Source organism: Schistocerca piceifrons, chromosome 3 (assembly GCF_021461385.2).
Source record: "Schistocerca piceifrons isolate TAMUIC-IGC-003096 chromosome 3, iqSchPice1.1, whole genome shotgun sequence".
Taxonomy (NCBI): Eukaryota; Metazoa; Arthropoda; class Insecta; order Orthoptera; family Acrididae; genus Schistocerca; species Schistocerca piceifrons.
This window is the reverse complement of record NC_060140.1, coordinates 586,340,731-586,366,623: the sequence shown is the minus strand read 5'-3', so window position 1 is coordinate 586,366,623 and position 25,893 is coordinate 586,340,731. Positions and strand designations below refer to the sequence as shown.

General features: G+C 40.9%; 1 protein-coding gene across 1 annotated transcript in view; it reads left to right on the top strand.

The window, feature by feature from the left end:
* LOC124787675 (AP-2 complex subunit mu) overlaps positions 1 to 24,138 on the top strand; it is a 45,985-nt gene extending 21,847 nt beyond the window's left edge. The window contains exons 5-8 of the mRNA XM_047254493.1: positions 1,770 to 2,040; positions 4,087 to 4,320; positions 23,328 to 23,439; positions 23,521 to 24,138. Coding sequence (XP_047110449.1) covers positions 1,770 to 2,040; positions 4,087 to 4,320; positions 23,328 to 23,439; positions 23,521 to 23,655 — 752 coding nt within the window. The 3' untranslated portion in view covers positions 23,656 to 24,138. The remainder of the gene's footprint in view (positions 1 to 1,769; positions 2,041 to 4,086; positions 4,321 to 23,327; positions 23,440 to 23,520) is intronic.
* The last annotated feature ends 1,755 nt before the right edge of the window (positions 24,139 to 25,893 follow it).

Sequence of the window (25,893 nt, the reverse complement as noted above, 5' to 3'; positions counted from 1 at the left end):
GCCATTGTAGATGGGATATGTTTTTTATCTCATGATATTTTTAAATGTTCGGTATAAAGTCTCTTCCAAACAATGTATATAATCTAGTGTGCTGTACTTTGTTGTTGTGCATTCTGAACTACTGGCCAATTAAGTGGGAACAAGAGCGTTACCAGATATCAAGCTACCCGGGCACATCGCCACGCGGGGTAGTCGTGCGGCCTATGGTGCCTTGCCATGGTTCGCTTGCCCCCCCCCCCCTCCCCCCCTCGCCCCTCTCTCTCCCGTTGGAGGTTCGAGTCCTGCCTTGGGCATGGGTGTGTGTGTTGTCCTTAGTGTTAGTTAGTTTAGGTTAGATTTAGTAGTGTGTAAGCCTAGGGACCTATAACATCAGCAGTTTTGTCCCATAGAACTTACAAATTTCCAAATTTTTCTGGGCATATCTCATGACTCACCCTTGCAGCGTTATTTCTGTCAGTACCTCTCTCCTTCCAAATTTCACAGAAGGTTTGCTGCATACCTTGTGGAACTAGAGCTTCTTACAAGGCATACAGGATTACTTATGTGAAGTATGGAAGGTAGGAGACGGCTATTGATGAAAGTAAAGCCACAAAATGATTCAGTTGGTAGAGCATTTGCACAGTTGTTTTTTTATATATCTTAAAGGGTAACACACAATAAAAGGACTAATATTATATGTGAAAGCTTAGCTTTTCTTGTAGCTGTACTGTATTTTTATTAATTTAAAACATTAACTTTTCCTGTTTATTGGTTAACATTACTTAAGTGATGTTGCTGTTGACTGACTACAGCTTGTCCTATGTTGTGCTGTCTTTGGCTGGCTAGACTATGTGACATGAGCTATGATTGGCTGATAAAACCACCTCACAATTTCAATTTCAGCATTTCGGAAGCTACCATGCAGCATTTTGTGAAATTTATATTTATACTTTTATAATAATAAAATATGCAGTACACATGTTGCTGCACATCAAAGAACCTTTCAAAACTTCCCCCCCCCCCCCCCCTGTGTTTAGTTTCCTAAAGTGCCAGGAAGTTATACCCCAGTGTATAAAACCTTGACCATTCAAATGATTGATAACTTCTACAGCTCCAAGGGAAAGTATATTGTCATTTAATAGAGAAAAAGTGTTATTTTCACCCAGGGAAAAAATGTGTTTTTGACTGGGAAGTTGGAAAACCCAGCAATTCCCCCCCCCCCCCCCCCCTTGATCAGGTATACGCATTGTAGTCGTAACTGAAATTGTACTACCTTAATGTAATCACCTCATTGGTGCAATTGTTCGCTGAAATATTGAGTCCTGCTGCAGTTCCCCTAATACATAGTGAAATTTCTCAGTCCAAACCCTATGGCACTACCAAATTTTAACACAAAATTTTCTAGAGAGAAACAATTTTTCAAGACATCTGTCATTCTCTACATTCATTTCATATGACTAGGCTCATTCTTGCTAGTTAAAAAAATTTAAGCACGTCACCGCAACTTTCTTCTCAGGTTACTTTTCAGTCACGAATAGTGAATAATGCTGATACTAAAAAAAAAACTGTGAATGTCAAGTCCACAAATGAAATTGTCAGCTTAATATTTGTTGGTTGTGCTCTCACAATAGCTGCCTCCTAAATTTTTAATATTACTGGAATCACAGCTAACAAGATATTAGTGGAAATGTGATTGTGATTGTTAGTAAAACAAAAACCTGATTTGAAGTATTATACAAAACTATATTCATGTAATTAATGTTGATTTTTGTGTGTTAAATTTCTTACAGGTCAAGTACTGTCAGCACATGTTGCTGGTAAAGTAGTCATGAAATCTTACCTCTCAGGTATGCCAGAATGTAAATTTGGGATCAATGATAAGATAGTCATGGAAGCCAAAGGAAAGGGTCTGACTGCAGGTGGTGATGATCCAGCACGTTCAGGGAAGCCTGTAGTTGTCATAGATGATTGTCAGTTTCATCAGTGTGTGAAGCTATCAAAATTTGAGACGGAACATTCCATCAGCTTCATTCCACCTGACGGAGAATTTGAGCTGATGAGGTAAAATTGAAGATGAATACACAATATTCATTTATTACAGGTTTATAATGTAGTGGATGCTTCACATAAATATTTGCCACTTTCTCATACTTAACATGTGTACGGCCTGTGGCTCACAGCAAGGTGCAAGTTCTTCTAGTTTATGCCCCTTTGGTATTTTCTATGTAGGTGTCGTAATTGTGACTGTTCTAGGTGACGGCGACGTGGTGGTGGTGGTGGTGGTGAACCTCAATATGTATATAGATCCACCAGGAAGATGACTTTCAGAAACTGTGTGTTTACTATGGTTTACAGTTTTTATGGGAGTGAAATTTATTATTAACAGTAACAGTGTTGTAGTTGTGACAGTCCTTCTTTCTGCTAGATATTTTGTCTCAAGAGTTTTATCCATTGAGGGTCAGGCGTTTGTCAGCAGTTACATAATGAGTAGTAATGCCAGGATGAAGTTCAATGTGTAAACAGAGGGACATTTGAGAGGGTTAAGAGAGGAGAGTGCAGTGAAATTTTGTAAGAAAGTCTTTATGCAAAATATCATAACCTGTATTAGTGTTAATGTACTACAGTCTTGTTTGTCCACTGGGGTAACAAAACTAACAATGCAGTTTTGTCAGAGAGGTCTATACTTTCAATATGATGAAGCAGAACCTCTTAAAAAAGTGAATTAAAACCATCTGTGAATGTATGGGCATTGGATCTCTAATGGATTGACTTTCATACCAGTAACGCAGTACTTGACATTCGGTCTAAATGCGAAACTTATTTATCCTTAAGGACCTCTAAAGCTCCTTTCTTTGTTAAGAGGTTGCAGCTACTGCCGTCATCAGATATCAAAAGCTTAGAATTAACAGAAGAGGATTTCAGTACTAAAACCTATGCCTAATGGAATAGATATAGGTTTCAGTACTGACATAGCATTCTCTTTCAAAATTCCACACTTTCCACACCCAAGGATGGCAGTATCCCAAATCTTGTAATAAATAAGAAACTTTAATGGGCAATCTAGATTTTTTATTTACAAAATGCCATCAAAGGTACCATACATGCAGAAATGTGCAAAAATAACAAACAAGAAGTTATTGTAAGGGGCATTAGCAGTTTCTCAACATTAAAGACTGCAGTGAAATTTGTCAAGTTAGTTACATTCCAAAAGACACCAATGTTGTCATACAATTTCTGGCAACATAATACGTCAATTTTTCCTCTTGAAGATAGAGGTTACCATCATAAGCTTGAATTTTTATTCTATAATTCAATATAGCAAAAATACTTCGAATATTTTATAGAAGGATGTCATTGGGAAGCACTTATTCCCTTATCAGCACTAAAGTCTTCCTCCTGCTGTATTGTTTATAAAAAATGCCCACATAAACTCAGTTTTGTGGAAATCACCTATAGAGACAATATGCCAATAGTGTTGTTTCTTTCACTCACTGGGGAAATCTTTAGCGTCATTTTTTAACTTCACAATGCACACACTACTACTGGACGCAGCTTTTCTACAAAGTAGTAATGAAGTTTTCTTAGGATAGAGCCAACTCTACCAATACATATCTCCAGGTGGGCTATTCCCCTCCACCCCACACGCACACGCACGCGCACGGCAGTTTTGCAATATTCTATTGCAATCAATTTCACTGTGTTTTAGTTGAGACTGAGAAATTCTCTTTACTGTCTGTGATATGGGGATGGTCGTGATCTCGTCATATTTTATTATATCCTGTCGCAGGGGTAGCCAAACAATAAACTGGTACCCCAGATTCTGTACGGAAATCTTCAGAAAATCACATTAATGTTCATACCTATCTCATACCTATCAAATTATTTGTTTTGGAAAGAGTATTAACAGTATCTTAATATATTTTAATGAGCTTAATTATAGTACTTCAATAACGCGACAAAATAAACTTTGTAGTTAAAATAAATAAGTTTCATGAAGCCATGATTATATTGTGCCCTTTTTTTTGTGAAACTAATGAATATATTTTTATTTATTTGTGTAAAATTGCTTTAGATATGTTTGTTGACTGGTTTGGTGGTCCTTTTCAGGTACCGTACGACAAAAGATATCTCATTGCCATTCAGAGTTATTCCTCTTGTGAGAGAAGTGGGACGTACAAAGATGGAAGTGAAAGTTGTTCTGAAATCTAACTTCAAACCTTCCCTTCTGGGTCAGAAGATTGAAGTTAAAATCCCAACACCCCTGAATACATCAGGTGTACAGTTAATTTGCCTGAAAGGGAAGGCTAAGTACAAAGCATCAGAAAATGCAATTGTGTGGAAGTAAGTGTTAGAATTTTGGTTCATAAGAATGCTAAAATACAAAATATAAATACTGTAACTACTGATCCAAAGGTTCTGGCTCTGGTCTGGAGTCAATCAATCAACTGCTTCAATCTATATTAGTAATAGATGTGTAAAAATGTTGTCCATCAGTCTGAACATGCTAATCTCCAAAACTGCTAGACAGATTTCCATAAGGTTTTCAATTGTAACTTTAGCGTAGGCAGAATTACTATATAGGCTATAATTCATCAAAATCGGATCAGGAAAAAAAATATTCATGCCTATTATAAAAATGTATGTACATATGTATGTTCCACTTCTCCTCCGAAACCAGTGGACTGATTTCAACCAAACTTGGCACACATCACTTACACTGTGGGAAGAATCACTGTGAAGCTAAGAACCCCACCTATCAGTGGGTTGGTTGGGGGAAGAGGGGGTGTGTGAAAATAGTGTAGGACACCATGCATGAATACTCAGATGTTACTAAAGAGTGAGAGCACTTAGTAACTTGCAATAAACTTAGCAATAACTTCAAAGCTTTATGAAACTTTGTCACTGACACCCCCAACATAATGATGAAAAGAAAAAGGTTTATCATTTGCTACATTTTTGCTGTTCATGCAGTAAAACGGTTACATTAGGCGTCACATTACACTGATCACTTCTTTGCTACTCTAGTCACAATGCATTTATCTGATAGTATCCATATATGCTGCTGAATGTACCTACACAATTATATCATTGTATGATAGATATTTCAGGAGGTATAAGGGAAGGAGGAGATCGACAGAAAGGGAAAGGGGGGGGGGGGGGAGAGAGAGAGAGAGAGAGAGAGAGAGAAGTATCAGGTAAAGGGGGCAGAAGAAGGTGGACAGAGAGGGGTAAGGAGGAAGTGGGGGAACTGGAAATAAATACATTCCAGGGAAACTTTAGGTACTTAACTAGCTTTTAACAAAAATAATTAGCTATAACAGCCAAGGGTTCCTGTATAAGGAGTCACAGTTGAAGCTCCAGATAGGAATATCAACAATGTAGGAAAAGATAGATTGCTACTACCTGTAAAGAAGACATTTTAAGTTGCAGACAGGCACAAATAAGACACTTACTTGAAGTTTTTGTCTTCAGCTTTCATCAGCAAAAGGGAAACACACACACACACACACACACACACACACACACACACACACACACACACAATATTCATAAATAAAGTTATAAACAGCCGACCAGTTGCAAAGGATAAAGAATTCTTTACCTAGGTTTCAACAAATTTAAATTTGTCTTCTTCAGAAGGTGGCAATTTTACATTAGTATGGACTGATGTATCATCGCCGTTTTTACAAATGGATCTATGCAGACATTTGTAAAAACGGCGATGATACATCAGTCCATACTAATGTAAAATTGCCACCTTCTGAAGAAGACAAATTTAAATTTGTTGAAACCTAGGTAAAGAATTCTTTATCCTTTGCAACTGGTCGGCTGTTTATAACTTCATTACGTGGAACCGTTGCTGTTCTGCAGCTATGTTTAAAATACTAATATTCATAAACACAAGCAAGCACACCGGAGGTGCTGGTTGCTTGTGTGTACAGTGTGTCTCTTTCTTTTGCTGCTGAAGGCTGTAGCCAACAACTGTGTTTTATTTGTGCCTGTCTGTAATTGAACAGATCTTCTTTATGGTAAGTAGCAATCTTTTTTTCCCTACATTGTTCTTTAAGGAATCAGGCCCTGCCAGTGTCCTTATGAAAAGGATTGAAGGAGCAGATTAAAGATATCCTCTGACCCATTAGGTGGGAAACTGCCTTTAAAGATGGTAGTTGATAATGATAAATACCATCAGAATGCAGAAAACAATGGAAATCACTGTGCGAAAGACATGTAAAGTGTACTAGACAAAAAGAAAATAGAAGTGTTTGAAATTAGGAGGTACTTACAAAATAGCATGCAAAGGATTTTATGGCATAAGTTGACTAAAAGAAGGGATCAATTGATAGGACACATTGTCAGGCATCAAAAATAATCGTTTAAATAATGGAAGTAAGTGTAAGGGTTGCAAATTGTAAGAGGAGACAAAGGCTTAACTACAGTAAGCGAGGAGTTTGAATGCACTAGATAAGTTAGAAAATCGAAAATATGGAATGTAAATGCTGAAATTATATGTAGTAAGAGGCCAGTGAAGTGAAATGGGAGGAAGGTAAAAATATCATGTGGATCAGAAAACGTATAACAGGAGTAGTTTATGAATAGGACCATAGGGCAAAGAGAGGATGGTTCAGCAATAGGTTTCTCACCAGAATGAAAATAAAACAAGGGCCAACAGCTACTGTTCAGATACACGTGCCTGCATTGCAAACAGTAGAAAAAAATAGTTAATATGTGAGGAAACTGAAGATATTCTTCAGATCTGCAATAAATTTCAACAAGTATTAGCAAATAGGTGGTTAAAAATTACAGGAGGAGATACCATACCTGGAAAAGACCAGGAGACATAGCAAAATACCAACTAGATTAAATCATGGTGAGGGATACTTCAGAATCAGATATTTAGCTATAAAGTATACTGAGGAGTAGATGTACATTCCGAATATTATTTAGTAGTTGTGAAGATTTGTGTGAAGTTGGACAATACTTGGGAAGAATGAGCTAACAAGGAAGTGGGATACTAAATTATTGTTATTTGAGGATGTGCATTCAGTGTTTGCTGAGGCTGTACATAAAGCAATTACTAATGGCACTAAATTGAGGAGAAATGGATAGATCTGTAATGGGTACTCGATAAAGTTGGACAGATACATAAACGTATGAGAAAAGTAACAGCAGATAAATTGCAAGGAACACAACAAATATTTCAGTTGATTGATAAAAGGAAAATATGAAAATATTCAGAAATGGGGTAATACAAATCACTTGGGAATGAAACTGATTGGAAATGCAAGGAAGCAAAGTAAAATGGCTGTAGGAAGAAGGTGTAAGTAATTAAATTATCATCAGAAAGACATTCACCATATAAAAAAGTTAAAAGAACATTTGATGACAGTAGAAGCAAAGGCATCAATGCCAAGAGTGCTAAAGGAATTATTCTTTTTAAACAGAGTAGTGTGGATAGGCGGAAAGATTAATTGGGAGCCACTATGAGGGGTAAAAATTGGCTGGTAACTTGAAGAAAGAAATGGGTGTCAATTTGGGAGTTATGAGGATCCACCTATTAAAATAGACAAAAGGGATAAATGAAATTTCCTCCCTGAAGCCCTTATAAGAAATGGCACTCACAACATTGTTAAAGTTATTGTGTAGAATCTGAGACGAGACATGGCACTGGCATTAGGGTAGAATATCATCTACACACTCCTGAAAAATAGCTGCAGCTGATAATTCTGGAAGATGGTCAGAGCAGAAAAATGTGAGACTTATTGTACAGTCAGTTTGATAGCTCATGCAGCAAACTTTCAGACAATAGTTCTGCATGGAAGAATAAAACAGAAAAATTTTGATTTATTACCTGTTAAGCTGTTTGACTGGGAAAGGTAAAGGACAGAAGAAAGGTGATTCTGACATTATGCTTGATGATGGAAGCAAGATTAAAGAAAAATAAAAACTTGAAAAAATAATAGCACTCATTACTTGACACTAAGCTCATAACCACTTGAAAATGTCTTTCGTGGCTGAAACCTGTCATCATATTAAAATTAAAATTGCAGCAGGTGCTGTTTCTTGTATTCAATAATTGACAATTGTGGATCCTGAATTATCATCTTAAACATACTGGACAAATATTAAAATAAACACTGTCATTGTATTTGTCATCATCTGTGAATGAGAGGAATAGTCAGCAGACTTGTTGGGTGGAATGAACAAACTGCTGAGTACTGATAGAAAGAAGGGAAAAAAAGAAAGAAAAAAGAAAACACAGGGTGATTCATGAAGATATGCAATTATTTTAATATGTTATTCTGCAAGTAAAACTAAAGAAAAAAGTTCATATAAACATAGGTCTGCAAATGTTTAGTTACAGAGTTATGGCTAGTAAAAGATTTTGCCTTAAATTTAACAACTTCGCTAATATGAAACCAATGCAAAACCATAAGAGGTTAAAGTAAAGCACAGTTTCCATTTATTTTGTTGTTGTTGATCTGGGGAACCTAATAAAACATGTCCCAAACGTGTATCTCCAGTAGTTTTCCAGAACATCCAGAGAAGCAAAGAAGTAATTTTGTAAAATTTTAATTTATTTACAACTTTGCCCAATTTGTTTCTTAAATTCCAGACAATTGCACAAAATTTGCAACAGAAGTTGTAGAGAATTTAATTTTGGGAAATGGTGGTAATAATTTTTACTGAAACTGTATGAATGTGCAGATCTTCTGCTCTTATTAATACCATAGCACATGTGAATTAATGTAAAACCGGAAAAAAACAAAGCTCAGTGTTAAGGATGTTGTACAATGTATATACAATTTAACAATACATTCACAATAAATGTTCAAAGATGTCTCGACCAAGTACATTGCATTTAGATGCACATGTATGTACAGATATTGTTGCTAGTTTGTTTCATAGGGATGATCTTAATTTCATCTATTGCATTCATAATGCAAGCGGGTAATGCCTCGGGTGTATTAACTTTATCCTTTTAAACTATGTCTTTCGCCTATCCCCATACACAAAAATCCATTGGCGTTAAATTAGGTGATCTGGGTGGCCACAGAAGTGTGCACCATGACCAATCCATTTCTGGGAACACGTCCATTTAAATGCGTAGTAATGGCGTCAGTGAAATGTGTGCACGCCGTTATGTTGACAATACATTTGCAATTGCATAGCAAGTGGAACATCTTGGAGCAAGTGGGGCGTTTCTTCTTGAGGGAATTGTAAGTATGTCTCACCAGTCAGATGTCCTGGGAAAATGAATGGTTGAATAAAGTGTGTGTTGAGGATACCACGCCACACATTTATGCTAAATTGCTGCTGGAAATTGCATTGCACTGTCGCATGTGGGCTTGCTTCAGATCATAAGTGCTTGTTACGTAAATTGTTTATACTATCTCGACTAAACTGTCTCATATCAGTAAATAAAATGTATCTCTGTAACTGCCGATTAGTATTTAACCAAATACACAACTTCGAGCAAAGGGCAGGATCTCCCAGGTGTAAATGATGCACTTTTAGTTTATGATAATGATACGGATTACTTTACTTGAGTGTACACCATACCTTAGATTGTGAAATGCCTAATCGTTGAGAGATATGTTGTGTACTGGTACCCAGGCTTCATTGAACAGTATCCATAATATCCTCATCATCATCCTTACATATCGATCACTCGTACGGATTATGAACACTAGGTAGAGAACCTGTCTCCTGTAAAATTCAAAATACTCCGCTAATGTTTTATGCATTCAGAATTCTCGAAGTTGGATAACATACCCGATATTCGTTAATTGCAGCCATAGCATTACCATCACAGTTGCCATAAATAAACGCCATATTGGCGTATTCCTCTGGTGTAAATCTGAAAGGCATCCCTATTTCGTGTATAATCTATCATGTACAGATATTGTTGCTCGTTTCAGTTTCATAGGGATGATCTTAATTTCGTCTATTGCATTCATAATCACAGTTACTATGTGGTTTCACTTAAATACGCTGTTGTTATGTTCTTTCACTGAACAATAAAGAAAACTAACTAGTTTCAAGGTTAAAAAACTACTGAAACAACTCACGAACGGTTGCCAACAATTACATAAATATTTCTACATCCTTAAGTAAAAGTAAACAAATTTACTTCTATAATAATCTTTGCTTCTCTGCATGTTCTGGAAAACTACTGCAGATAAAAGTGTGGGACATGTTTTATTAGATTCATCAGACCAATAACAACAAAATAAATGGAAATCTTGCTTTACTTGAACCTCGTACAGTTTTGTGGTGGCTTCATATCAGAGAAGTTGCTAAATTTCAGGCAAAATCTTTTATTTGCCGTAACTCCATAACTAAACATTTATGGACCTATGGTTATATGAACTTTTTTGTTCAGTTTTACTTCTAGTCCAACACATTAAAATATTAGCATATCTTGATGAAACACACACACACACACACACACACACACACACACACACACACACACAAAAGATACTGTTAACTTATCAAACGAAAAAGTAATGGTACATTGATAGACACAATAAAAAAACACACACACAAATTTCAAGCTTTCGCAAACCAAGGTTACTTCATCAGGAAAGAGGGAAGGAGAGGGAAAGACGAAAGGATGTGGGTTTTACGGGAGAGGATAAGGAGTCATTCCATTCCCGGGAGCGGAAAGACTTACCTTAGGGGGGAAAAAGGACAGGTATACACTCGTTTGCGCGCGCGCACACACACACACACACACACACACACACACACACACACACACACACACACACACACACACACACACAAAAAATCTACACATATACAGACACAGGCAGGCATATGTAAATGCAAAGAGGTTGGGCAGAGATGTCAGTCAATGTTGAAGTACAGAGGCAAAGATGTTGTTGAATGACAGGTGAGGTATGAGCGGAGGCAACTTGAAATTAGCAGAGGTTGAGGCCTGGTGGGTAACGGGAAGAGAGGATATATTGAAGGGCAAGTTCGCATCTCCAGAGTTAGGGGCGAAACCTTTCCCCCCGCTATCTGGTTTGCACCAGGACTGATGGGGATACTTTCACCAATACCAAACCTTTATTCTTTGTGGAACATATTGAAGACAAGTTCGGCAAAGTGGACTCCCTGAGCAAGATGCGGTCGGGTTCGTTGCTGATCAAAACTGCTTCAGCTGCCCAGTATGCGGCCCTTCGTGCCTGTACCCATCTTGGCACAATTCCTGTGTCCATTACCCCCCCACCAGTCTCTAAATATGGTTCAAGGTGTGATTTTTCACAGGGACCTCATCCTTCAAACTTACAAGGAATTTGTGGACAATCTCGGACGTCGGGGTGTTCACTTTGTTCGGCGTGTTCAGACGGGTCCTAAGGACAATCACATTGATACTGGTGCCTTTATCCTGGCCTTTGAAGGGGATACCCTCCCTGAGAAACTAAAGATTATGGTTTATCGATGTGATGTGAAACCGTACATCCCACCTCCTATGAGGTGTTTTAAGTGCTTGTGTTTTGGACACGTCTTCCCGCTGTTCACAGGCCCGTCTCTGTGGTGACTGTGGATGTCCACTCCATGAGGGGAGTCCCTGTGTTCCCCCTCCTGTGTGTGTTAATTGTCATGGCAATCATTCTCCATGTTCACCATATTGCCCAGTATATAAGAAGGAAAAGAAGATACAGGAGTAGAAGTCCCTTGATTGTTTAACCTACACAGAGGCTTGTAAGAAGTACACACGTCTTTACCCTGTGTCCATGTTGTCTAGTTATGCTTTAGTTACATCTTCACACCCCTTCCTCCCCCTTCCTTACCCCAATCCCGGACCCCTCTCCTCCCCCCCCCCCACCCCCCCTCCCCTGTGGTTCCCACACCTTCTCCTCTGAGTGCTGCTCCCCCTCCCCAGCGAGAGAAGTGTCCCACTCCTTCGGCATCTGCCAGTCAAGGGCGCCCCTCCTGGGATGTCACTTCCCGGCACCTTCCAGGCCAAAGATCTGCTGCCATGCGACGACCGCGAGAACCGCAGTCTGTCGGCCCCCGGGTCACCCGATCTCTTTCTGTTCCCGATCTTGCTGCAGCTGGCTCCTTTATGCCACACAGGCCTCCTCGATCTCAACCAGAAAAGAAGAAGAAACATAAGTCCCAGGACAAAGAACCTCTGGTGTCACCAGAGGTCCCATCCCCAGCTTCACCACCAAATTCTGACCTGTCATTCATGGATGTCGCCCCCTCCTTGTCGGTGACGGGTGGTGACCCGGTGGTATGACAGGCATTAGCCTGTTCAACCCCCATTTAAATCATTGTTCTGTGGTTATCCAATGGAATTGTAATGGATACTACCGTCACCTTCCGGAATTGAAATCCCTTATTTCGTCTTACTCTGCAGCCTGTGTGGTTCTACAGGAATCTCATTTTACTGATGATAACTCACCGACCCTCTGTAGGTTCCGTATTTTCTGTCAAAATCAGGTGAGACCCCTGTGGGCTTTGGTGGCGTTTGTACATTGATCCGTACAGACATTGCTAGCATGTGGATTCCTCTTCAAACTACGTTGGAAGCCGTTGCTGTTAGGGTACACCAGGACCCTGAGGTCACGGTTTGCAATCTTTATCTCCCTCCTGACAAGACTCTTACACCTGCTGCCTTAACTGCCCTTCTTCAGCAACTTCCTCCTCCCTTCCTCCTTCTCGGGGATTTTAATGCTCATCACCCCTTGTGGGGCAGTGCATTTCCATCTAGAAGACGTCTTCTCTTAGATCACTTTATTACAGACCACGACTTGTGCCTTCTTAATGATGGCTGCCCTACTCATTTCAGTGCCGGTCATGGTACCTTTTCTGCCATTGATCTTTCTCTTTCTTCTCCCTCTCTCCTCCCTTCATTACACTGGTCGCCACACGACGACCTTTGTGATAGTGACCATTTCCCGTTGATTCTCTCTCTCCTTTCCCGCTCCCCGATGGACAGGTTACTTCGTTGGTCTTTCCAACGTTCCGATTGGCCTCTATACACTGCACAGGTCGTGTTTCCTCCCTCTTTGTCGCATTGTATTGATGACGTCCTACATGATGTGTCTGACGCGATTGTCCGCGCTGCTAGCCTTGCTGTGCCACGCTCACCTGGACCATTTCGTCGCCGGCAAGTCCCGTGGTGGAGTACAGCCATTGCCATTGCCATCCGTGATCGCTGTCGAGCTTTGCAACACCTTAAGAGGCACCCATCCATTGCCAGCCTTATTACCTTTAAGCACCTTCATGCTAAAGCCCCAATCAAACAGAGCAAACGGATATGTTTGGAACGATTTGTTTCTTCCCTCGGTTCTGCTGTCCCTATGTCATGGGTATGGGCTACACTTCGCTCTCTCCAAGGCCCTCCCAGGCCTTCACCTCCCAGATGGCCTTTGTACGGACCCGTTGATTCTCTCAGAACATCTTGTGACCCATTTTGCAATGGCATCAGCATCAGCCTCCTATCCGGCTACTTTCCTTCACCGGAAACAGCAGGCCGAAGCTTCCACCTTACGTTTTACCCCTTGTCAGTCAGAATCTTACAACAAACCTATTGCTGAATGGGAATTTCTTTCCGCACTTTCTTCTTCTCATGATACGGCCCCTGGCCCGGACTCCATTCATAACCAACTGCTTCAACATCTTAGTGCTCCACAATGGCAACATCATCTTCGGGTGTTTAACCGTATCTGGCTCCAGGGTGACTTCCCTTATCAGTGGAGGGATAGCATTGTAGTTCCTGTCCTTAAGCCTGGTAAGAACCCCCTATTTGTTGACAGCTATCGGCCAATTAGTCTGACAAATGTTGTTTGCCAGTTACTTGAACAGATGGTAGCCCGTCGGCTCAATTGGGTCCTCGAATGTCAGGATCTATTGTACCCTTACCAGTGTGGCTTCCGAGAGGGACGGTCTCTGATCGATCATTTACTTCGCTTGGAATCCGCAGTTCGGCAGGCTTTTTCCCAGTGCCACCATTTGGTTGCAATATTTTTTGACCAACGCAAGGCCTGTGACACGGCCTGGCGCCATCACATCTTACTTACCCTTCATCAGTGGGGTCTTCGGGGCCCACTCCCGAATTTTATCCGCCAGTTCCTGCTCCATCGGTCATTCAGGGTTCAGGTTGGTACTGTTTTTAGTTCTCCACGGACCCAGGAGATGGGCATCCCACAGGGTTCTGTCTTGAGTGTACTTCTTTTCCTCATTGCTATCGATGGACTTGCGGCCTCTGTCGGTCCTTTGGTCGCCCCTGACCTGTATGTGGATGATTTCTGCATTTGGGTTAGTTCCTCTTAGATTGCCTCTGCAGAGCGACAGCTACAGGGAGCTATACGACATGCCTCTGCATGGACCCTCTCACACGGATTTAAATTCTCTCCTTTAAAATCACGAGTGGTCCACTTCTGTTGCCTTACTATGATCCACCCTGTTCCAGAGCTCTATCTTGATGCACGATTGCCTGTGGTCCCACAGTTTCGTTTCCTGGGTCTTCTTTTTGACAACAAGCTCACTTGGTTGCCCCATATCAGACTTCCGAAGGTAGTATGTTTCCATAAACTCAATGTCCTTTGCTTCCTTGCCCACTTCTCTTGGGGTGCTGACCGCTCCCTCCTTCTCAGTCTTTATCGTGCTCTTGTTTTGTCTTGCTTGGACTATGGTTGTAAAGTTTATGGTTCGGCTGCTCCTTCCACACTGCACGTACTGGATCCAGTCCACCATCGTGGTATCCGTTTGGCCACTGGTGCCTTCCCTACTAGCCCTGTTGATAGTCTGCTGGTTGAAGCTGGGATCCCCCCCCCCCCTTTCTGTTCGGTGGTCCCAGCTTCTGGTGTCTTTACGCACTCGCTGTCTGTTCCTCTCCCATTCATCCTTCCTATTCTATCCTGTTCCAAGACCATGGATGTCGCCCACCTGATTCCCGCCCTCGGGCGAGTTTACCGGTTGGGCTCCGCCTTGCGTCTCTTTGCTGTGATTTTCAGCTTCCATCTTCGTCCTGTCTTCCTTGCGCCCTCCCCTCCACCCCCCCCCCCCTCGCCCCCTTGGTTAGTTCCTCGGCCTTGAATTCGGATGGATCTCCGCCGAGGTCCAAAAGATTTCCCCCCCGCCCCGATGGTGAATTTTATGGGAGTTCCGGGATGCTGTTGTTTTTTACACTGATGGCTCTAAATCTGCTGATCATGTGGGGTATGCTTTCACGTCCTCTGTTGGAACGGAAAATCATCTGCTGCCACCTACATGTGGGGTGTATACTGCGGAATTGATGGCAATTTCCCAGGCCCTTACCTGTATTAAACAGTTCCAACACAATCGCGTTTTGTTGTGTACGGACTCAATGAGTGGCCTTCTGGCTATTGACTGGTGTTTTTCACGCCATCCCTTGGTCTCCGCCATCCATGACCATCTCGCTGATATTCACCGTGCTGCTTGTTCTGCTTGTTCCGTTGACTTCCTTTGGGTCCCTGGCCATGTGGGTATGCCGGGTAATGAGCTCGCTGATCGTTTGGCTGGGGGTGCGGTCACTTACCACCCATTTTCTGTAACCCCTGCTGCAGCGGATTTACGGCTTCACATCAAATCCCATTTCGCACAATCATGGGCCAACTCTTGGGAGGCTACTTCCAGTCTAATAAACTTCGTGTGATTAAGGTGACACCAGGCCCGTGGCGTTCTTCCTTTCACCTCTCCTGAAAGGACTCGACCACACTGTGTCGTCTCCGCATTGGCCATACCAGGCTGACCCATGGTTTTCTTTTGCGTGATGAGCCATCCCCACTTTGTGGTTGTGGAGCCTTCCAGTCAGCAGCCCACATTTTGGTTGAATGTCCCCTTCTTTTGGCTCTGCGTGCTAAGTACAGACTCCCCCGCAGTTTACCTTTGATGTTGGCTGACGATTCCCGGATGGTCACCCTGGTTCTCGGTTTCTTCCGGGAAAGTGGTTTTTATTCTCACTTTTAAGGTTTTTAATCTCTCTCTGGTGTTGGGGCAGGGCGGTGAGTGTTGGGGTATCTCCCACTGTAAGCCGTGTTTGGAGATTCCTGACTCCCCTCCCTGACAGAGATCGTCTTTTCTTCCCCTTTTACTCTTTTTTATCTTTTTTTTAAGGATTGGTTAGTCTTCTTTTCCCATACGTACTTCTACATTCTAGCGGTTGCATCTTTTAAATCGCAGGTGGTCTTTTTCCTCTGCTGCTTCAGCATAGCGTTGGGTTTGTTCTCTTGCTGACTTACCTCATTTGTTTTTACCATTGACAACATTACTGCCCTTTTACATTTTTTAGCCTTTTCCCTTTTATTGTTCTGACTTCTCAGAAATGTCACACTATCAGACTGGACCACATTTGAAACAAAGGACTGATGACCTTGCTGTTTGGTCCCTTAAACCCAAACCAACCGACCATCTGGAGTTCTGATATGTTGGTGTCAGTGGGAAGTATCCAGATAACCCCGACGGTGTAACACTGTGCCAAGATGTGCTGGCCCTGCACCAAGGCATGTTTAGCCACAGGGTGATCCTCATTACCAACAAACACTGTCTGCCTGTGTCCGTTCATGCGAATGGACAGTTTGTTGCTGGTCATTCCCACGTAGAAGGCTTCACAGTGTCGACATGTCAGTTGGTAAATCAAGTGGGTGATTTCACACGTGGCTCTGCCTTTGATCATGTACACCTTCCGGTTTACAGGACTGGCGTAGGTTGTGGTGGTGGTGGTGGTGGTGGTGGTGGTGGTGGTGGTGGTGGTGGTAGGGTGCATGGGACAGGTCTTACACCGGGGGCGGTTACAAGGGTAGGAGCCAGAGGGTAGGGAAAGTGGTTTGGGGATTTCATAGGGATGAAACAAGAGGTTACGAAGGCTAGGTGGACGGCGGAAAGACACTCTTGGTGGAGTGGGGAGGATTTCATGAAGGATGGATCTCATTCCAGGGCAGGATTTGAGGAAGTTGTATCCCTGCTGGAGAGCAAAATTCAGTGTCTGATCCAGTCCCGGAAAGTATCCTGTCACAAGTGGGGCATTTTTGGGGTTTTTCTGTGGGAAGTTGTGGGTTTGAGGGGATGAGGAAGTGGCTCTAGCTATTTGCTTCTGTACCAGGTCAGGAGGGTAGTTGTGGGATGCGAAAGCTGTTTTCAGGTTTTTGGTGTAATGGTTCAGGGATTCAGGACTGGAGCAGATTCGTTTGCCACAAAGACCTTAGCTGTAGGGAAGGGACCGTTTGACATGGAATGGTTGGCAGCTGTCATAATGGAGATACTGTTGCTTGTTAGTGTGTTTGATGTGGACGGATGTGTGAAGCTGGCCATTGGACAGATGGAGGTCAACGTCGAGGAAAGTGGCATGGGATTTGGAGTAGGACCAGGTAAATCTGATGGAACCAAAGGAGTTGAGGTTGGAGAGGAAATTCTTGAGTTCTTCTTCACTGTGAGTCCAGACCATGAAGACGTCATCAATAAATCTGTACCAAACTTTGGGTTGGCTGGCTTGGGTAATCAAGAAGGCTTCCTCTAAGCGACCCATAAATAGGTTGTTGTACGAGGAGGCCATCCTGGTACCCATGGCTGTTCCCTTTAATTGTTGGTATGTCTGGCCTTCAAAAGTGAAGAAGTTGTGGGTTAGGATGAAGCTGGCTAAGGTAATGAGGAAAGAGGTTTTAGGTAGGGTAGCAGGTGATCGGCGTGAAAGGAAGTGCTCCATCGCAGCGAGGCCCTGGATGTCCGGGGTATTTGTGTAAGGAAGTGGCATCAATGGTTACAAGGATGGTTTCCGGGGTAACAGATTGGGTAATGATTCCAGGCATTCGAGAAAGTGGTTGGTGTCTTTGATGAAGGATGGGAGACTGCATGTATTCGGTTGAAGGTGTTGATCTGTGTAGGCAGAGATATGTTCTGTGGGGGCTTGGTAACCAGCTACATTGGGGCGGCCGGGATGTTTGGGTTTGTGAAATTTAGGAAGTAGGTAGAAGGTAGGGGTGCGGGGTGTCGGTGGGGTTAGAAGGTTGATGGAGTCAGGTGAAAGGTTTTGTAGGGGGCCTAAGGATTCCTTGAAGCTCCGTCTGGACATCAGGAATGGGATTACCTTGGCAAACTTTGTATGTAATGTTGCCTGAAAGCTGATGCAGTCCCTCAGCCACATACTCCCGACGATCAAGTACCACGGCTTTTTGCGGATGATGCTGTAGTATACAGAGAAGTTGCAGCATTAGAAAATTGTAGCGAAATGCAGGAAGATCTGCAGCGGATAGGCACTTGGTGCAGGGAGTGGTAACTGACCCTTAACATAGACAAATGTAATGTATTGCGAATACATAGAAAGAAGGATGCTTTATTGTATGATTATATGATAGCGGAACAAACACTGGTAGCAGTTACTTCTGTAAAATATCTGGGAGTATGCCTGCGGAACGATTTGAAGTGGAATGATCATATGTAATTAATTGTTGGTAAGGCGGGTGCCAGGTTGAGTTCCATTGGGAGAGTCCTTAGAAGATGTAGTCCATCAACAAAGCAGGCGGCTTACAAAACACTCGTTCGACCTATAATTGAGTATTGCTCATCAGTGTGGGATCCGTACCAGGTCGGGTTGCCAAAGAAGAGCGGCATGTTTCGTCACAGGGTTATTTGGTAACCGTGATAGCCTTACGGAGATGTTTAGCAAACTCAAGTGGCAGACTCTGCAAGAGAGGCGCTCTGCATCGCGGTGTAGCTTGCTCGCCAGGTTTCGAGAGGGTGCGTTTCTGGATGAGGTATTGAATATATTGCTTCCCCCTACTTACACCTCCCAAGGAGATCACGAATGTAAAATTAGAGAGATTCGAGCGCGCACGGAGGCTTTCAGACAGTCATTCTTCCCGCAAACCATACGCAACTGGAACAGAAAAGGGAGCTAATGACAGTGGCACGTAAAGTGCCCTCTGCCACACACAGTTGGGTGGCTTGTGGAGTATACATGTAGATGTAGATGTAGATGTAGAACCCTTGTCAGCCGGAAGAATGACGAGGGATCGGTCAGCCTTCAGATCACGGATAGCCTGGGCTTCAGCTGTAGTGATGTTGGAGTAGGATTAAGGTTTTCCAAGAAAGATTGAGATGCAAGGCTGGAAGTGAGAAATTCCTGGATGGTTTGGAGAGGGTGATTTTGAGGAAGAGGTGGGTCCTGCTGTGACTGAGGACGGAACTGTTTCAGGCAGGGTTCAATTTGGATAGTGTCTTGGGAGTTGGATCATTAGGAGTAGGATTAGGATTATTTTTCTTCGTGGCAAAGTGATATTTCCAGCAGAGACTGAGTGTAGGTCAGTAAATCTTTGACGAGGACTATTTGGTTGAATCTGGGAGTAGGGCTGAAGGTGAGGCCTTTGGATAGGACAGAGGTTTCGGATTGGGAGAGAGGTTTGGAAGAAAGGTTAACTACTGAATTGGGGTGTTGTGGCTCCAGATTGTGATGACTAGAGTTTTGAGGTTTTGGGGGGAGTGGAGCTGGAAGTGGGAGATTGAGTAGATGGGAGAGACTGGGTCTGTGTGCAATGAGAGGAGGTTGAGGTTTGTTGGAAAGGTTGTGGAGGGTGAGTGAGTTGCCTTTCCAGAGGTGGGAAACCAGGAGATTGGATAGTTTGAGGTGGAGGGTGGCATGCTGTTCTATTTTGCGGTTGTCCTGTAGGAGGATGCTCTGAACAGTCGGTGTGGATGTGGGAGAGGAAAGATTGAGGACTTTGATTAGGGATAGGAGTTGACGGGTGTGTTCATTGGCTGAGTTGATGTGTAGGTGAAGGATTAGCACTCTAGTGAGTTTGAATTTTGGTTTTTAGGATCTGCATAAAATGTTATTTAGCCATTTTTATACTAGATATATGTAAAATAGAGTAATTAGGAGAAACCAGCAGTATTTTCATGTCGATGCCTGTCTGTCACGCTGTCCCTTCCCCCGCCATAATCAAGCAGTGAGCTTCTGCTATGGTCCTTTAGTTCACAGTACCTCTTCACTCTGTGCTGTTCATGTGTTGTTGTTACTAGTGCTTTAAAGTAGTGACTGTTTTCTTGTGTTGTGAAGTTTTTTATTGACAATGGACAGTGGCTACCAGAGGACGTATAAACTTGCCAGATTGCTTCTGCTACATTTGTGGTAACTATACCATTAAAAAGCAACAAAGAAACATTTCAGATTTTGTTGAAAAAGTATATTTCGCCTATTTTGGTATAAAGTTAGGCAATTAAGATCAGCCTTGGCCCCCCACACAGTTTGTTCAGTGTGTGTTGAAGAACCAAGGCAATGGTGTCAACGTGAAAAGCAGTCCTTATGTTTTGGAATACCAATGGTTTGGAGGGAGCCCAAAATCATAGTGATGACTGTTATTTTTGTTCTTGCAGCGTACGAGGTTTCAATTTGAAAAACAAAAAGGAATTTCTTACCCTAACATTCAGTCAGCCGTTCGCCCTGTTCCTCCTGGACCGTACCAATACTCTCTCCTCCAGTCTTTGGATAGATGATCACGAGCCATTGGCTCAGCAAGGTGATAGTGAAGGAGACAGAGATTGCTACGATCCTAGCACAACCAATCCCATTCCATTCTCACAATCTGAACTGAACAATTTAGTTAGAGAGACCTAGGCCTTTCTAAATAATCGGCAGAGGTTTTAGGATCTAGAGTGAAAGATGAACATATGTTGGCTCGGGGAACATCCTTTTCTTGGTATCGATTGTGGGAAAAGGAGTTTGTATCTTTCTTTTCTCAAGAAGGTGACCTGGTGTTTTGCAGTGATGTTCCTGGACTTATGGCACGTTTCAAAATAGAGTGCACGTGTGATGAGTGGAGACTTTTTATTGATTCTTCAAAAAGAAGCCTTAAAGCATTACTTCTACACAATGGCAATGAGTATACTTCTATACCAGTTGGACACTCGGTTCACTTAAAAGAACGTTACGAAAACCTTGAACTGGTTTTAAGCAAACACTGCTATTCAGACCACAAATGGACACTAGGTGGTGATTTAAAAGTGATTTCAATGCTGCTTGGTCAACAAAGTGGCTATACAAAGTTCCCTTGCTTTCTCTGTGAATGGGACAGTAGAGACAGAAAGCAATACTACATAAAAAAAAGCTTGGCCCATAAGAAAAACCTTACTGGTAGGGGTTAAAAATGTTGAGAGGAAAAGCCTCGTGGATCCCAAAAAGGTGTTACGTCCACCACTTCGCATTAAGTTGGGGCTGATGAAACAATTTAAGGCATTGCCAAAAGAAGGGGAGTGATTCAGATATCTTTGTGGGCAATTTCCTGGTTTATCTGAGGCAAAGCTAAAGGAAGGAATTTTTGTTGGACCAGACAGAAAACTAATGACATATCCCAGCTTTGTGGACAAAATGGAAACAAAAGAAAAGGCAGCATGGACATCTTTTAAATTAGTTGTTACTGTATTCCTAGGAAACAAGAGATCCAAACTAAAAGACGTTCATGGCAGATTTGCTCGACAACTTTAAGATGCTGGGCTGTAACATGATCATTAAAGTTCATTTTCTCCACATCTTGATTACTTCCCTGCAAACCTTTGTGATGTAAGTGAAGAGCAGAGGGAAAGATTCCGCCAAGACATCAAAGAAATGGAAAAAAGATATCAAGGAAGATTGAATGTCAACATGATAGCGGACTACTGCTGGATGATAAAAAGAGATGATCCTCAATGTGTCCACAGCTGGAAAAGCAATAAAAGAAGCTTCGGCAGAAAGTGAAAGCGTTATTATAGTGATTTCTGAGCTTAAAGAGAAATGGAAGTATACTGGAAATGTAGTTTAGAACATGATTTATAAATAAAATAAAATTTTATAACATTGGAAAAAATGTGATAAATTGCTTAAATATTGTTATACCCAAAAATACTCCCTTTTTTGTGATAAAATATGACATGATAGAAAAAAATGGATTGCATTTTTGAAATTGGCACTGAAAAGTACATAAGTCAATTACCAAATTTCAAACAACTTCCAAAAATGTTTTTGCAGACCTGTGTAATTGATCATCTGTAATCGGACACTTTCTCTCTCTCTCTCTCTCTCTCTCTCTCTCTCTCTCTCTCTCTCTCTCCTCTCTTCCTCCCCCCCCCCCCCCCCTCCCCCCAAACATCAGTCTGCTGTAAGAATGTGATTGACTTTCTCTTATTTTGCAAATTATTGAAGATGTTGTGTGTTAGATACTATGATTAAGATGAAAAGATTAGAACAGGAGAGGAAACAGTGATAGCCTGCATCAAGCAAGTCCTGATTGATGACCATAATTACTCAGGACATTTTTCTTAAATCAGTTCAGAGCCCTCATTTAACATTATGTCCTCGAAAACTGTATGGGTCAGTCAGTTAGAAGGCTGGATTAAGTATAGTGCACATCACCTGTCACATGACTATGGTTATTGAAGCAGTTTTAGTGTTCAAACCAACACTGTGGGTAAAGAGAGCTTAAGTGATATCTTAGAACTATGAAAAGCAATGCTATGTTCAGAGAGAATTTGAATGATATTACAATACTTCAAATTAGACATGATCAGGACACTAGAAAAGGTACCAAGTAATTAAAGTTGCGATGAGAACCATTTATTATTTATGTACTACAACTAATGTAAGAACTTCACAATTGTAAAAATGAGAAACTTGATTATAAGGGCCTGGTTATAAAGAAGAGGAGGAAAAAGGTAAAATTTTATGTCAAGAAGAATATAATAGAAAGCAGTTTCGGGTTGTGAATATAAGAAAGTATTGTCTTAACAGTTCATGTTATTGAAAACAAAAACTGTGAACTTATCAGTGATGTTAAGACAGTGAGCTCTAACGATGAAAAAAGTAGAACTTAGTCAATTTATAACAATTGACTAAGTGGTAGTTCTTGTTTTTACAAGAGTTGAGGTAAACTGCATCCATAATAAATGCCTGAATCTCAAGAAACTTCACATTGTGAACTGTTATCACAGTACAGATGAAGATCAGTGGCTTGTCACTTGATATTGGAAAAAGGAAAAAAAATTGATTCATGGTTCTAAAACATTTCTTTATAATGCACTATTTGATTTAAGACATAAATGTTGGTTACCTGAAGAAGAGAAATTGCTGAAAAGGAAATGGGAGGACTTGAACAACAGTTCGTTATTATGTTCTGTGGCCTACATTGGCAAAATCTTGCTGTGAAGCAGAACATTTATTTGTAAACAAAATTAAATTTCCTCATAGCATGGTTACACATTCCTCTCAGTACAGAATGATACCCTCCATAATGTGAAAGGAATTTACATGCTTGTGTGTCTTGTTACCACTGTGTAGAGTCAAGCTTTTTCTTTTTATCTGTCAAGACTTGCTAAAGTATTTCATGTTTTCTCCTTTTAAGGATCAAGAGAATGGCAGGTATGAAAGAAACACAGTTATCTGCAGAAATAGAACTTCTTGAAACTGACACAAAAAAGAAGTGGACAAGACCACCTATATCCATGAATTTTGAGGTATTGTGTTTATATACAAATCATAATTAACAATAAGTTATTTAAGTTTCCTTGTAGTTACTTATTTGTCTTCATTTTCAGGTCCCATTTGCTCCTTCTGGCTTCAAAGTTCGGTACTTGAAAGTGTTTGAACCAAAGCTGAATTATTCAGACCATGATGTTATAAAATGGGTTAGATACATTGGCCGCAGTGGCCTGTATGAAACACGGTGCTAAAATTCTCATTAAATTTCTCAAATGATTAGTGGAATAAATTTAATATATAATACATTCCATAAGTGATATTCTGAAATATATTATGGATAAACCTACAGAAAAATCAGAATTGTATGTAGTACTGCTATCAGTAAAAAGTGAAAATGTCGATTCTGTTCTAAGATTAAACATTGTATATGATCTGCTATTGTTACATCAAATATGTTTCAGCACCTAAACTTTCTTGCTTGATTATGCTTTAGTGAATTCAGAATTCTTGCTGTGGGGTAAATGCTTAGGAATAGTAGTGAAAGTAAGCTGTATAAATAATATGGATGGACTAAAATGAAATACTCATACTATGTATTGTTGCCATTTTTGTATACCATTATAAATAGATGGAATCTATGTACTGTATGTGTGTGAAGTTTGAGCCTATAGTCCGAATGGTTTCGAACCTTTCACTTTGTTACTGGCTCAAAGATTAAAGTGTTTGTTATGTTACATGTGTTCTTAATTAATGTTAATAGTACATGTTATTGTGAATTCTCCTTAAAGTATTGTGTGTGGTGCAGATATAACAGATCTGAAAATGGCATAAAACATTGTACCATAAATAAAAAAGCAACTACTTTTATAGAAAAGAAGACATGGGAAATAAGTGATAGTTACATGAAATAAAATGATGGAATGTATGGTGGTACACAAGAACCATACTTAAGATTCACAAGGGTAGCATGTACATTATCTAATCACTCTTCACTTACTGCTTAAAATTAACATCAGCTTGTGATAAATTGATGTTATAGATCCTTCAGTGGTTAGATAATACACAGAAAAGTAGGATGTAATCAAGGAATGTGTGTTGTAACGGAAGACAGTTTGCTGGCCCAAATGGAAATGGCCTCTTTTTAAATAATAAACTGATTGTTTTCAACATTAATTAAAATGTGAGAAAGGTGACGTGATGTGATGGTTACAATACTGGATTGGCATTTGATAGGATGGCTGCCTTAATTCATTAGTGATATTTATGTGCATAAGAAGCAGATACTGCATAATCAGGAAAGCTTTGATATTCTATTGTACTAAATATCTGTTGGTAGCTTGGTTCAGTAATTCAAAAGTTACTTGACTGATATCACAATTAAAATTCTGAGTTAATTATATAATTTGGTCTCAACCACATCTCACAGAAAAAAAATCAAATTAGGTACTTAGGCTTCATCCAGTTTATTGTGGCAAGACATGTTGTTAGCAAAAATGATTTTGGGCTGCATAAAATTATGAAATGAAGTAATAGAATTATAATGATTCAAAATTACAGATTGATAGAACTTATTTGCATGAAGTACAGTTAGCTTTCCTGGGATCAATTGTGAGCAGCTTGAAAAAGAGCTTTGTTATAGACAACTGCATCACCTGCAAAAGTCTGACAGTATTGTTAAAATTGTCATCGAGGTCATTAATATACAGTGTGGGGTACACCTGAAGTTACTTTACATCTAACAATGGCTCTCCATCCAAGATAACATGCTGCATCCTCCCTCACCATCCAAGATAACATGCTGTGTAGTCCCTACCACAGATTCCCCTATCCAATCACAAATTTCACTTGACATACCATATCATACTTAAGACATAAGCGTAGTTGTGATACTGAGTCGAATGCTTTTGCTAATTGGGAAATACTGCCTCTACCTGTCTGACTCGATCCTAAGCTTCCAAGTGAGAAGTGAGTTGGGTTTCACATAATAGATGTTGTCAGAATCCGAACTGGTTCGTATGGATGAGGTCATTCCGTTTGAGATACCTCGTTATGTTTGAGCTCAGAATTAAGATTCCTGAACAAATTGCTGTCAAAGATATTGGACAGTAGTTTCGTGTAACACTTCTACTAGTCTTATTGTTGACGAATCTATCTGTGGTTTCTTCCAACTGCTGGGCACTGTTTTTTGTTTCAGGGATCTACAATGGATTATAGTTATAGGAGTAGCTAACTCAGCCAAAAATTCCGAATATAATCGAATGGTGATTCTATTGGGCCCTGAAGCTTTGTTCAGTTTTTTCTCACATTTTCAGTGGTGTGAGGAATAAACTGGGGCAGGTCTCCTGGTTTTTCCTTTGTAAAGGAATGTTTGAAAATAGAATTAAGCATTTCAGCTTTTGCTTTGCTACTCAGTTTCAGTCCCTGTCACATTTGACAGTAACTGGACACTATAACTTTTTGGTTGCTAACAGTCTTTACATACAACCAGA